Source organism: Lycium ferocissimum, chromosome 4 (genome assembly GCF_029784015.1).
Source record: "Lycium ferocissimum isolate CSIRO_LF1 chromosome 4, AGI_CSIRO_Lferr_CH_V1, whole genome shotgun sequence".
Taxonomy (NCBI): domain Eukaryota; kingdom Viridiplantae; phylum Streptophyta; class Magnoliopsida; order Solanales; family Solanaceae; genus Lycium; species Lycium ferocissimum.
This window is the reverse complement of record NC_081345.1, coordinates 51,702,194-51,716,579: the sequence shown is the minus strand read 5'-3', so window position 1 is coordinate 51,716,579 and position 14,386 is coordinate 51,702,194. Positions and strand designations below refer to the sequence as shown.

The 14,386-nt window shown below is 34.8% G+C and overlaps 1 protein-coding gene across 2 annotated transcripts; it reads left to right on the top strand.

Annotated features, from left to right (window-relative positions):
- Positions 1-4,917: 4,917 nt before the first annotated feature.
- LOC132053494 (GRF1-interacting factor 3-like) lies at positions 4,918-12,648 on the top strand. 2 transcript variants are annotated; one of them, XM_059445555.1, is made up of 4 exons: positions 4,918-5,212; positions 8,548-8,624; positions 11,200-11,284; positions 11,890-12,648. In XM_059445555.1, exons 1-4 carry the CDS (start codon positions 5,135-5,137, stop codon positions 12,256-12,258), a joined length of 609 nt encoding a protein of 202 aa, XP_059301538.1. In that variant the 5' UTR covers positions 4,918-5,134; the 3' UTR covers positions 12,259-12,648. The 2 variants fall into 2 exon arrangements, with proteins under 2 accessions (XP_059301538.1, XP_059301539.1); XM_059445556.1 differs by having other exon boundaries at positions 8,503-8,624.
- Positions 12,649-14,386: the final 1,738 nt, after the last annotated feature.

Below are 14,386 nucleotides of genomic sequence, written 5' to 3'. Positions count from 1 at the left end.
AAGGCTAACTGAAAGTGAACTCCCGACGAGGGAAACTACTATACGAATATCATGAAATGACATAGACATGGAATCTCTGTGAGTGGCACCTCTTTGTGCACTTGGTCGGGACTAGTTCTATAAGGAATCATGCCAAATAAAGAAGGAAGGATAGCCTTTACATACCTTCAACCGTAGTCGTCCTTCACAATTCCGCAAGCGACTCACCAATACGCTGCTCTACAAGATGGAAACACAACCTTTATTAATATAAGCCGACGAGCGGCAAACTCACTTATACAAAATCGGGCAGTATCTCCCCTTAATTTCTTCACTTTCCCAAGTCAAAAAAACAACAACAGCACACACAACAGCTTACAATACATTCTCAGCACCATACCAAGCTCAAACAATCAACAAAACTGCACCTTAGCTCTCAATATTCAGTTTCACACTTCTAGTCGATATTTAACATGTTCTTCACCCATCTAACCTTCCGTAGACTTAAACTAACTCTTATACACGAGAGGGGGAAAGAATATTACCTTACATCACACGAACAACCCCTATCTTGGGCTTACTTCACCTTGAGGCAACCTCCAACTCAAGCAACAACACAACGAGTGACAAGCTCGGTTTACGATTAACACAACTATAGCTTTAAACCATTTCTTACTTCTTTAAACTCTCATCAAAAGAAAAAACACAAGAACAACATCAAAAACATCATATACAAGCTATTCTATCAATTTCCAGCAACAACACATTATCACCATTGATTCAAAATAGTCCCATACCACACGATATCGACAAGCTCGTTCTACGGCAATTTGGACAACATCTCTCCTGTTTTCCTTAATTCTCCAATTTCACAACAAAAACAACAATAAAAATAGTCAACACCTATATATTTAGCCCATGAAAAACAACAAGAACAGCCTCTCAAACGTTATACAACAACACCTTTAACTCAACTTCAACATAGCAACATCTATTTGCACTTTCATAGCTTTTTAGCACATCTAAAGCTCCATTAAGCTAAAAAAACATGAAGAAAGAACCCTTACCTCAAGTGTCATGAATTAGCTCATCTACACCTTACTTCATGGTGAAGAAATCTTCTATATCAACAACTACTAGCGAAGGAAGAGTTCTACTTGTGCTACGATCTTTCCGAAAGCAAAGTTGTCTTGTAAACTTGTGGAAATCACTATTGGATAGTGCGGGAACCTTTGGAGAGCTCTTAAAAGTTGTAAAGAATGAGTTCTGGTCGAAAAATGACCTGAAATGGGCTCAGCACAGTTTTAAATAAGTGGATAAACATCCACCGCCTAAGTGGGTCCCCGGGGAGCTGCTTGCGCAGTCTGGCGAAAACGCGAATATCTCTCTATTCCGACATCGTATCGACGAACGGTTTAATGCGTCGAAAATTAGACTCGTAGACCTTCAATTTGGTGGGTGGATTACCCCATAACTCCAAGTAGATTGGGAGAAAATCTCAGTGACATCTGACCCAAAATTTAGGAATCTTATGAACGTAACTTGTGAGGACTTTTGTTTTACAACTCGCTTGACTTCAAAACTTAACACACGACTATCATACGACTAAAATACCTCATAAAATGACTTTCTTAGAATGTTAAGCCTCCAAGTCTTACCCCAAAAGTACGGGTTATAACTTTCCCAATCTTGCTGACTTCGGCGAAACTTAATTTTTTCGATTCGTTTAACTTCTAAACCTTCCAACCCTCTTGGTACTTGCTGATCATGATCTTACATCTTTGTAACCTCCAAGGTATCATGATTAACTTACTTTGTATAATTTCAAGGATGATCTCATTTCCGAGCTTACGTCAAGTGAATTATGACGTACTTGACGTATGAAAACGCAGGATGTAACAATTCAAATTCCAAATTTCAGTTGTTCCGTTATAAGGAAGGTAGTTTCTGGCTTTAGTTTGTGCTTAGTGGCTTCATTTGTTATTTTGAGTGTTTTACTGTGTCGTTAGTGTAAGTTCGTTGGTGGAAGTTGGACTACATGTTGTGAGCCTTATAATTTGGCGCGGCATAGTTTGCATTTCTCTCGGCAAAGTTTACATTTAGCTTCGACATATATACAATAACATTCCAAAAGTTATTCTGGACACAACAAAATTTTAAACACTTAACATAATCTGAAAAATACTACACGAGGCAAACGTTATTTTTTCGTAGATAAAAATATTACAGAATTTATGTTGAACGAAAACAATCTGGATATTTTCATTAAATGAGCAGCGCGTTTGAGGGGCCATCCGCGCGGACCCATAAAAAATGTTTGGTTGAGAAAAGGAAGAAAGAAAATCAACTTTCTTTTTTTTTTTTTTTTTTTTTTAAAGAAAAAAACACATCCACCCAAAATTCTCCACAATTGGGACATGGAGTTCAATAGAATTTCATGTGATACCTTAAATAGTTTTGGGTGTATGAAAGTAAGAGAGGCATGGAAGGGTAATTATTTTGTATCTAGTGAGCATTGGTATTTTTTCCCCTAGATAGGCGGATTAATAATCAGTCCAAACTTGAACGTATTGGATGGGTCATATTTTTATGGGATGATTTTATCACCCCTAAATCTCGATCAAAGAAAAAGAAATAGGCATGCAAGTAATTCAAATTGTGAAAAAAGAAACATATATCTCCATAAAATAATGTTTGGTTGAAAAAAAGGAAGAAAGAAATATAATTCATCCTTTTTTTTTTTTTTAAAGAAAAAAACATATCCACCTAAAATTTCTTCACATTTAGGACATGGAGTTCTATGAAATTTCATGTGATACCTTAAAGTTTGCAACTTTCGAGAAGAATCCACCCGGTCCCACCGAAACCCAACACACCCTTCTCTTACCTCCCACTAGGGCTGTTCACAGTTTTGGTTAAAACCAAAACCAAACCGAAAATTTAACCAAACCGAATAAAAAAATCGACATTTGGTTTGGTTTGGTTTTAAATTTGAAAAACCGATAATATTTGGTTTGGTTATGGTTATAGTAAAAAATACCGAATAAATAACCGAACCAAACCGATAATTATATACATAAAATTTATAATTATTTATATGTATAATATTAACTTTTCATAAATAATTAAAGATATTTTATACCTTTTAATTATTAATTTAATTTTGGTCTACTTATTTTTAAGGCCCATGTCTTAAAAGAATATGTCCAAGTCCAACAATCCAAGCCCAACTCTAATAAGTGTAAAGCATAAGGATAAAAAGTAAAAATTCTACTATCTCTTTTCATTTTACATTGCCATCGACATGTCTTTCTCAATATGCGGCAAAGTTCGCCCTTGTGGGCCGTATGAGGAAAAAAAGAAGACACCTTCATAAAAAGTTTGAAGAATGTAGAGAGAGAATATTTGAATTACGCTAGTCATAAATTGAAAAGCGAACCTAAACCAAAGTAAGCCTATTAATAACCAAACCGGTGGTTATTATTTTACTTGGTTTAGTTATGGTTTTAGACATTTAAAAACCGACTAAATTGGTTTGGTTATGGTTTTAACTAATAACCGACCCAAACCGAACCATGAACACCCCTACCTCCCACGCTTCCACCTAACCCGGCTCTCAAAAATAGCCCCTAAATATTGTATCGCTCAAAGTTTGTATAAATTGAGATATTGAAAGTTTGGGATTTTTTTCTTTCTTTTGATAAAGAATTATGTATGCACGTAATTCGTGTTGCTAATAAAAAAATCTCTAGAAATAATTTTTGGTTGAAAAAAAGGAAGGAAGAAAAAGAATTTAATTTTTCTTTTTTTGAGATAATAGTTAAAACTATCACTATTTCGCAAGTTTCACACCCCAACTATTAGCTGTTCCATTTTCCTACCTGAATTATCACCATCTATGTATTCTCTTTAAATCCTATCAGGTAGGAAAAGAAAACAGCGGATAATTGAGGTGTGTTTTTAATAGGGCAATTCTGTGAATTGTCCTTCTTTTGGGGTGGTCTTTAACTTTTGCCCCTCAAATTGGTGGTCTTTAATTTTTGCTCTTGGCCTAAAACCCATGGGTTCCGGGTTCGAACCCCCGCTCAGTCAAAATTTTTTAAATAATTCGCAAGGCAGAGTTTGAATTTCGATCTGCCTCCCTCCGGCAGTATGCCGCATAAGGCGGAACTTTTCCTTAAGGCATAACTAAAAGATTGCCTTGAAAAGTAAAATATATATATATATATATATATATATATATATATATATATATATATATTAACTAAGTGTCCCCATAAGACATAACTAAGTATCTTCGTAAGGCGGAACTTTTCCTTAAGACATAACTAAAAATTTGCCTTATAAGACAAAGTTTATGCCTTAAGGAAAAGTTTTGCTTATAGGCATCTTTTGGTTATGCGCTTACTAAAAGTACGTACCCAGGCATAATTAAACTGCTTATCGAGGAAAAGTTCTATTATGGGACGGACTTTTAGTTATGCGAATCCGGCATAACTTTAGTTTTTCCTTAAGGCGTGTATGCCGGATCCGGCATATACGCCCCCCAGTCCTGCCTTGCGAAATTATTGTTTTATTTTATGTCTGAGCGGGGGTTCGAACCCAGAACCTCGGATATTGACCACCTTTTTTTTTTTTTTTTTTTTTTTTTTTTTTTTCAAACGAAGGGCAAAGCTTAAAGGCAAATATAAAGGCGAAAATTTAAAACCACCCTGAAAAGAAACAATCCGCGCATAAAAAAAAAATGTTTTTAATACATATATGATGATAGAGCAACTAATGGTTAAAGTGTGAAACTCGCGAAAAAGTAATAGTTCGGTATATTTTTGACCATTAAGCTTTATTTTTTTAAAACATAAATCCACCCAAAATTCTTCACATTTAGGACATGAAGTTCTATGAAATTTCATGTGATACCTTAAAGTTTGCAACATTCGAGAACAATCCACTCGGTCCAACCCCAACCGGACACAGACTCTTCTCTTACCTCCCACTCTTCCACCTAACCCCACTCTCAAAAATAGCCCCTTAATATTGTATAAATTAAAAAATATTGAAAATTTGGGATTTTTTTTTGTTATGAAAAAAGCTTTAATCTTTGTTAATTGTTGTTCAATTTGAAACTTGGGTATCTGAGAAAATCATATTTACAAGGATGCAACAACCACAACAAATGATGCCAGTGATGTCCACTTTTCCTCAAACTAATATTACTACTGAGCAGATTCAAAAGGTATTACTATTATTATCTTTTACTACTAATTTCTTGCCTTAAAGTGAGAAAATTAATGTTGAAGAAACACTTCACAGCTGCAGTTTGATGTGTGATAAATGGCTAATATTGTGGAATTTATTGTTGTCTTTTATTTATCTCTACTACTTCAGAGGGTTGGTAATAAAATTGTAGTAATTTATTGTCTTATCTGTCAAAAAAAAAAAAGGAGTTGGTAGTACAAAGACACTGGGTGATTTTTTTTTCCTTCTGTCCTAACCTTGGTGGACAGAGTTGCCTGATATCTGATGCCGGTGGGAAGTGGGACGTGGAATTAGTCGAGGTCTTGTAGTGGCCCGTGGCCCGGACACCACGGTTGTAAAAAAACAAAAAAGTTGTTGGTGGTGGTTTTGGAAGTATTCGTTAATCCTTACTCCTATGGACAAAAAATTCTGCAAATATTAGAAGTTGCGATGAATGCTTCCCTTTTGAATATCATAGTATTTGAGATGGAGAAGATTACATATTTGTGGCAAATATAGTGTTGGATAGAACCTGGGGTTGATTAAATTGGGGTAATGGCCTAATAGTCTTGATTGAGTCATTTTTTTTTATCAGGGCGCAGGTTATGTTAGCTTGTTACGTTAAATCATTTGGATTAGGTATACTTCAGATGCTTTCATAGGTATTTCGTTATAGAATTATAGTTGATCTTGGCTATCCATCTGAATTTCTTTTCTTGGGTAAGAGCTAGTGGCCTATTATACAGAATTTTATCTCATTAGTTCAATCGAATACTATGTCATACTGAGGAATTACGAGGTAAGTCATGAAAATGTAATGTTTAGCTCAACCTTTAGGGGTCGTTTGGTATGATGGATAAGCAAAAATAGTCCTGGGATAAACATTTAGTACCATCTTATCCCACGTTTGGTTGGGATAAATCCACGGGATAACTAATCCCGGGATTAGCTATCCCGGTATTAGAGTGTTATTTTATCCCACATCTAGGGTGGAATAACAATGGATTAGTTATCCCAGGATAACTTGTTCCCCAACCAAACGAGCCCTTAAGGTATTAGCAGGGGAATTTAGTTTTATCACACTTTCACTGGTTACTATGACTATGTACTTAAGACTTAAAATTGGTTTATAAGCCGATCAAAGCACGTTCTGTGGCTTCAAAAAATTGCACTTTCTGGAAACAAAAGCTGAGTTTCAACGTCAAGTAAATGTAGATATACTTCTGCTGCAAAAATAATTACAATTGCACTTGGACATAGTTGCTTTATTGCACTTGGTCATAGCTGCTTTTACGTGGAATAGATCAATGGTTAATGGCTCCCCCACGCCTCCCCTCCCCAATAAAGAAAAAAAGTAAAGATAGCAGTAATACAAAATCTTAACTGTGTATTACAGCTAAGTGTAGTCTTTGTTGATTTAATTTCGAACCAAAGTTTCTGTATTGAAAAATTTCATGTTTTCTTGAAGTTTTATTTGGCATCACTTCTTGGTTTGTGGAAAAATAGTGAACTTTGCTATGCAGAATGCCCGAAAATGTTCTTTTGTCCATGTTAGATGCATGTTGATACTTATTACCAAAATTTATCATGACATTTGACCATTTGGATCCAGTGAGAAGCGATTGATTCTTTGAATCTCAAATTTGAGGAGTTGGATTATCTCGTCCTTATTGTATATTAGATGCTAAAATTAGTTATTTACATGAAATTTGATTATTATAGTACTAATTTTCATATATGTTTGGCATTTTCTATAGATTGTGCGCTTTACTCCGAAGAAGCATGCACTTCACTTCTCGCTTTTTGCTTCAAGTCCCATAGACATTTTATTTCGCTTTTGAAAACAGGGATGATAGTTGAGTTGTGAATAACTATAGCACCCAATGTGAACCCATCTGCCTCAATCCTAGTGAGTAAGATTTTCGATACCGGTGCCTGTAGGCTGTAGCAGGTTTTTCGTTTGATTAATCAAGGTCTGCTCAAGGTGGTCCAGAGACCACCATCGTTTATAAAAAAAGAGGTATTGGCGGGAGAAGAAGAAGTGTTATTTTACCTGAATTGGCCACTTATAATCTCTGTGGGATATCTCCTTGGCCCATGTTTACTTACTTTTAATTGGATTTAAATCATATTTTTGTTTTGAGAGCAACATTTTAAGTCATATCCAACGATTTTCTTGATAACTATGTAATAATACAACAACAACAACATACCCAGTGGAATCCCACAAGTGGGGTCTGGGGAGGGTAGAGTGTACGAAGACCTTACCCCTACCTTGAGTGAGGTAGAGAGGCTGTTTCCAATAGACCCTCAGCTCAAGGACAGCTGATAACTATGTAAATATAAGAGAAAATGCACGTTTAAGGCAATATGTTCTTTTCCAATTGAATAAAGCAAAATGTTTGACAAAGATATAGAGCACACACTCTTTTGTCTTAGTAAACAACAAAGAGGAAAACAAATCTTTGTCATGTATTTGGATCATCCAAACCTAATTAATTTTTTTTTGGATGGGTACCAAACCTGCGTAAATCTTGAAATCTAAGAAACTTAAATAATGAGTTACATTCAAGATAAACACTGTGGTTCTTAACTACTTCTAAGTAATACATGGTACTTCAACACCTATTTTTTTCCTTTGTTATCATGTCACTTTGAACATATTATAAGGTGGGTCATTACTGCTGTAATAACTGCGGATTAGTTGAATGCCTAGTGGAATCTTAAAATTTTTGAGGCGTTTTGACTAATTAGGGAATTCTTTTAAGTACATCTCTTTTGAATTCATTAGTACATTGACACTTAGTCCGTTAATATGGTAACCTATTGATTAAACACGACTTGGTTTATTTATCTGTAGTAAGCTTTGAACTTCAGAAACCCTTAATAAAATTTCGGAAAAGGTGGTTATGATTTTGGTTGCTGAAGAGCTGGAGTCATTTCTCTAGCAATTAGGAGTCAGCCCATGTTCCAACTGAACCTTTTTTGCAAGAATTACTTTTTGAAATGGAAGAGTAGTAAATGATATTTGAAAGTAATTAAGGTACAACATTTGATGAATCTTTTCTTTGACTATTTCCAAATAATATTTATGATAATTTTAACTAGGAGAATGGGTCTATACTTCTCATTACAAATTTTATTTACGTAGTCAGTACTGCTTCATCTTATCAGAATCATAGGTGAATGGTTCACAGTTATCTTTATGACACAACTATTTTGAAAGAATAAATACTTACGTGGCTGAGTGGTTTCGCGGCCACCTCAGGTATATCTTTATATTTTCAGGTGTCGGGATTCTTGTGGTAAAATGGGTTTTGTTATGTGATGCAGTACCTGGATGAGAACAAGACATTGATTTTGGCCATATTGGACCATCAAAATCTTGGGAAACTAGCTGAATGTGCACAGTAAGTGCTGGCATCCCCTTTGGTACTTGGACTTGTATGTTCTTTTGGTTTTAAGCATTGACATGTTGCAATAATGATATCATGTACTAAGGTAAAAGATTTTGAGATCCTTTATGAAGTTCGATAGAATGACAAAAATGTTCCCTTATGTTTGAGGATAGGTTAGGTTCAAAATAGTCCTTTAAGTATGCACTGAACAGTTTTGGTCCTTTAAGTTTGCCAAAAGTTGACACTTTTAGTCCCCGTCAAATATTTACCGAACTCTTCCGTTAGATTTGACAGGAACTATGAAAAAAAATGAAAATTAGCGGTTACTCACATTTAGAGGTCCAATTGTTGTAGTTTATTCTATTTTTGATTTATTTCTAGATTCTGGTGCAGCTTTTTGAGGTGTAATTTTTGCTATTTTCTATATATTTTTAGTGGCTAGTGCAGTTTTTTGTCTTGCATATTTTAAGATTGGATGTGACTTTCTTGGTGTTTATTGTTAAAATCTTTTTTCTTCCACTGTCTTCATCAAGTATAACGAACATCAACAACAACTACAACATACCCAGAATAATCCCCCAAGTGGGTCAAATCTGATCCCACACCATCAATCTAACGAACATAAATTGTTAACTATTTGACGGAGACTAGTTATCAAAAAATATTTGACGGAAACTAAAAGTGTGAACTTTTAGCAAACCTAAAGGACCAAAACTGTTCAGTGCATACTTAAGGGACTATTTTGAACCTATTCTCAAACATAAGGGATCATTTTTGTCATTTTCTCTATGAAGTTCCATAACTAGTTTTAGAGCTAGTGTAAGTGATGTATAGAATTTAATGAGCATGGGCAACAACCACCAGATGCACTTTGGCCAAAATTGCTTGAGGCCCAATTTGCGTGTTTATAACCAGATGTCGGTCTTCGCTTTGGTGTAGTAATTGGGTTGAAGGCCTTATTAGGTTTTTGGTATGTCGTTAAGCAAAATGTATGTAGAAAGATTTTAGTGGTAAATTTAGGCAACATGCATTGTGATAATTAAAGGACGAGGGTGCATTTTGCAAAAGGACTGAGGTGGGAAATGCAATGCTAATTAGTCAAGTGAGTGTTTGTTTTGAGCTAATGGATGTACTGTTTTTTATTCATAGTCCGTAATTGATATTGTTTGTATTATAGTTATTTTTTCAAGCATGACATATAGCGTGTATACACATTCACGTACGTTCCCTTTTCGTCACCTCAAAGAATATGCTTCAATTATGTTTTTGCACTTATGAATCTCTTGGCCTTATCTGACCTCTTGTTATGCTTTTATGCTTTTATGCTTTCTATTGAGCCGAGGGTCTTTCGGAAACAGCCGTCCTACCTTGGTAGGAGTCAGGTCTGCGTACACTCTACCCTCCCCAGACCTCACGTTGTGGGATTTCACTGGGTTGTTGTTGTTGTTGTTGTATGTTTTTGCACTTCAAAACCTCTACAGAGGTTGGTCCTTTTTCTTTACATTTCTCTTAAGATATTCTGCTGTGAAGAAACAGATGTATTGGGGCATCGGATGCTTAAAACACGATTGACACCCTTTGTAAGGAAAAACGGCGAGGCTTTTTGGTAGGGAGAGCTTAGAACAGAAGTGGGAGCTTATCTTTTGTATTATTGAAAAAAAAAAAATAGAGAGGGAAGTGTGAAAACAGAGCATAATGGCACCGGAAAAAGGGTAAGGAAGCGGGTAGGAGGAGTTGGGTAGAAGATAGGCTCGTCATTACATGAGGTGAACGCGTGCCAATTCAATAGAAAAGAGAAGCAGAGATCTCACGATTGATGTCAAACAAAGGTCTTAGAGTGTCAACATATTTTATTCCGGACGATTTCAGATTTGCCGGTACATAGGAGATGATTGGTGTGGCTCAAGCTAAAGCAGCAGATTCTGGCTCAAGATAACTACGGAGACCTCTCATATTTGGCTGCAATTAGTTTGGGCTTGAGGTTTAGTTGATTAATTGAATAAAGAAATAGGTGATAAACTTGCGGAGATTTAATCAAAACTTATAAATTTTGATTAGTTGTGCTGCATTAGTGTGAACTTACAATTGCTGATTAATTGGGCTAACATTATTTGAGGGAGTAACTGTATAGTGTGACAATCAACTACAACAACAACAACATACCCAGTGTATTCCCACAAGTGGGGTCTGGGGAGGGTAGGATGTACGCAAACCTTACCCCTACCTTTGTGGGGTAGGGAGGCTGTTTCCAATATGACCCTCGGCTCGAGAGAAAAAGTGTGATAATCAACTATCGCCGTTAATTGTTATAAACAAATTAAAGATTCTACGTCTTAACTTTTCAAAAATTGCATGCTAGATCATTATAAGTTTATTGTTTTATATCTAACTATTGACCAAGTTCGCTGGAGTTAAAATTTGAATCATTTTTATGTCATACCTGATTATGGTCGGTGGCCTTCATATTCCTATTTCAGTATGAGATACATTTGTCTTATTATTTAACTCATTCAATTGAAATGCTAAATCGAGTTGCCATTCAGTGTTTCCTTTACTGATAATTTAGCTTGATATCCGGATAATCTAGGTACCAGGCTAAACTTCAGAAGAACTTGATGTACTTAGCCGCAATTGCTGATGCGCAACCACAATCACCAGCTATTCCAACACAAGTGAGTGACAACTAGCTTAGTTTATTTACTACTTCTGTGGAGAAAATGACAAAAATGGTCCCTTGTGTTTTATGGTAGGTTCCTTATGTTTGATCTTTAAGTTTGTCAAGATTTAACACTTCCAGCCTCCTTCAAATATTTACTAAACTCCGTCTATTAGATTGGAACTATGGGGGAAAAAAGGAACTTATCAGGGCTCACATTTAGAGGTAAAATTTTGTAGTTTCTGCTAATTTTAATTCATTTGTGGAGTCTGCTGCAGTTTTTGGAGGTGTAGTTTCTGACAGTTTTTTTTTTTTTTTTTTTAATATCTTTTTAGTGTCTAGTGTGGTTTGTTGTGTTGCATATTTTTAGGTTTTGATGGTACTATCTTGGTGTTTATAGTTGAAAAAAAGTGTCCACTGTTTCTGTCAAATCTAACGGAGAGAGTTCGGCAAATATTACCTGGAGACTAAAAGTGTTAACTTTTGGCGAACTTAAAGGATCAAAACTGTTCAATGCATACTTAAAGGACTATTTTGAACATACCCTCAAACATAAGGGACCATTTTTATCATTTTCTTGCTTCTGTGCACTTTGTTTATAGTGTCTGTCATGACATGCAGATGGCTCCTCATCCTGCAATGCAACAAGGAGGATTTTACATGCAGCACCCTCAGGCTGCAGCCATGACTCAACAACAACAGGGCATGTTCACCTCGAAGATGCCACTGCAGTTTAACAACCCGCAGCAACTGCACGATCAGCATCAACAACTACAGCGACAGCAGCAAGGTAATATTCCTCAACAAACCGGTATGCAACTCGGAGGTGCCAACAGTGGAATGCACTCCACTAATGGTAGCCAGCTTACAACTTTAGGCGCGGGGGATGCACGTGGAGGAAATAAACAAGACAACGCTGAGGCTGAACCTTCGGGCGCTGATGGTCAAGCTAGCTCGGTGACTGCCCAAGGTTCAGAGGAACCCAAGTAATGGACCTTTTAATAATGTACGATATGTCCACTAAGGGCAGTTGATAGTAGGTTTAGAACTAGTGTTGTATCTTATGCGTGCTTTTCATGATCTGTTATTAGAACAGTTAGGTAGTTTGTGGTTTTCTGTTTCTCTTTCGAGTTAACCTCCGTTGTAACTTGTAGTTAGAAGAAGAAAGCTTGTTTAGTTTCTGTAATAACATAGAACTGATGCTGGTTTCTTTCTGACATCGATCAGCATGGTTCTTACTTCTTAGTGTTGTCTATGAATAGTATTGTGTTGTAGTTTCCTCGAATGCTTACGTTGTTGTTGTTGTAATCTTCTTATGAAGCAGGTAGCGCACAGGATTCAATGAAATGTATTATATGTTCGTACTTATTTACCCACCAATCACCAAATACATAAGTAAACAAATCACTTACTTTTCAGTAAAACATTTTATGGGAAAACTTTTTCCGCCTCACGAAGGAAAATTAGATGCCTGACACTATTAGCATAGCAACTGCGTTATATAAACGGGCGGGGGTAATATATGTTCATACTTATAATCACTAAAACAATAAAATAAAATAAAAATTAGAATCAGTGTAATAGCACTCTACTATTCTGCATTCATTTGAAAATTTGAATTAGTCCTTATTTGGAGTAGCACAGTGAACGGTTGAAGTATACGGGTAGTTAATATTGTATGCTGGACAGTTGAAGCGATTAAAATTGAGGTGAACGGTCGAAGTATACGGGTAGTTAATGTTGTATGCTGGACAGTTGAAGCAATTAAAATTGAGATAAGGGTTAAAAATACACTCCAACCATTTTTCTTTTTTTTTTGAGTTTCACACCTAAACTATCAGAAGGTTGAGAAAACTACCTAAACTATCACTATCTAGTTTAGAAACACACCTCAAATTATTCTTGAATGGCATATGGTCTACACTCTCCATTTTATATAAAAATGTTGTGTTGTCCGCGTGGATGAATAATGTCACAATGGCACCTACATGAAAATAAAAATAAAAACTATTTGTTTTAAAAAAAAAACTGAAAAATAATATTTTTTGTAAAAAAATATCAAAAATGATAGAAAATTAAAAAAAAAAAGTTTAAGAAATGGTTTTTTTTTTTTTAAAAAAGAAAACTGATTATTTAGTTTTCACATTTTTAAAAAAAAATAAAAAATCAAGTTTTCAATTTTTTAAATCATTTTTTTTTCTGATTTTCTAAATTTTTTGATATTTTTTTACAATTTTTTTTTAAATCCAGATTATTTGTTTTTTAAAAATGATGATTTTTAAAAAAAAAAAAATGAAGCAGTTTTTTTTTTTTTTTTTTTTTTTACAGTTTTTCTTTTATAAAAAAATATTATTTTTTAATTTTCATGTAGGTGTCACCATAGCATTAATTATCCATGTGGATAATTTTTTTGAAAATTTCAAAATTTCCTTCACTTTTGGAGAGTGAGTTCACACATTTAGTTCAGATGTGTTTTGAAAACTAGATAGTGATAATTTAGGTAGTTTTCTCAACCTTATGATATTTAGGTATGCAACTAAAAAAAAAAGTGATAGTTAGAGTGTGTTTTTGACCCTTATCTCATTAAAATTTCAAATGGCTGTTGTGGGTTTTTTCTCTTTCTTCTTTTAAATAGTTTTTCCTTCACGTTTTCTTTCTCACTTTTTTTCTAATTCGGCCTTCTTTTAAAGTCATAGTACCAACCAGAAAAAAGTTGATACAGTCGTTGACAATTATGAGAATTTTAACGTTAATTTATTTTTAAAATGGTTTTGGGCACTAAACTTTTTTGCTCATACTCTTATGATCATTAAATAAAGGATTTCGTTGATCTTAACATTTGGTAGGGGCAAGAAAACATGTAAACCGTGAAGTTCTACTATAATCTACACTCTTAATCTTGATTTTTGATTTTGGATTTTAGTGGAGTTTTATTTTATCCAAATTCTCGACTGACCATTTCAACGTCGCTTATATATTTAGAAAAATAAAAAGTACGAAGTTTCATTGCCTTATTTCTACCTGAGTGAAAAAAAAAAAACTGAGGCGTTTTAAAAAAAAAAAATGAGGACAAAGAAGAGGAAATTAAAGAACAGAACCAAGAATAATTAATTATTTT

Bases quoted from the DNA above. Each gene is read 5' to 3' on its own strand.
- LOC132053494 (XM_059445555.1), top strand. From the start codon at position 5,135: ATGCAACAACCACAACAAATGATGCCAGTGATGTCCACTTTTCCTCAA. The intron at 5,213-8,547 runs GTATTACTATTA...TATGTGATGCAG, and splicing joins CTACTGAGCAGATTCAAAAG to TACCTGGATGAGAACAAGAC. The intron at 8,625-11,199 runs GTAAGTGCTGGC...CGGATAATCTAG, and splicing joins AAACTAGCTGAATGTGCACA to GTACCAGGCTAAACTTCAGA.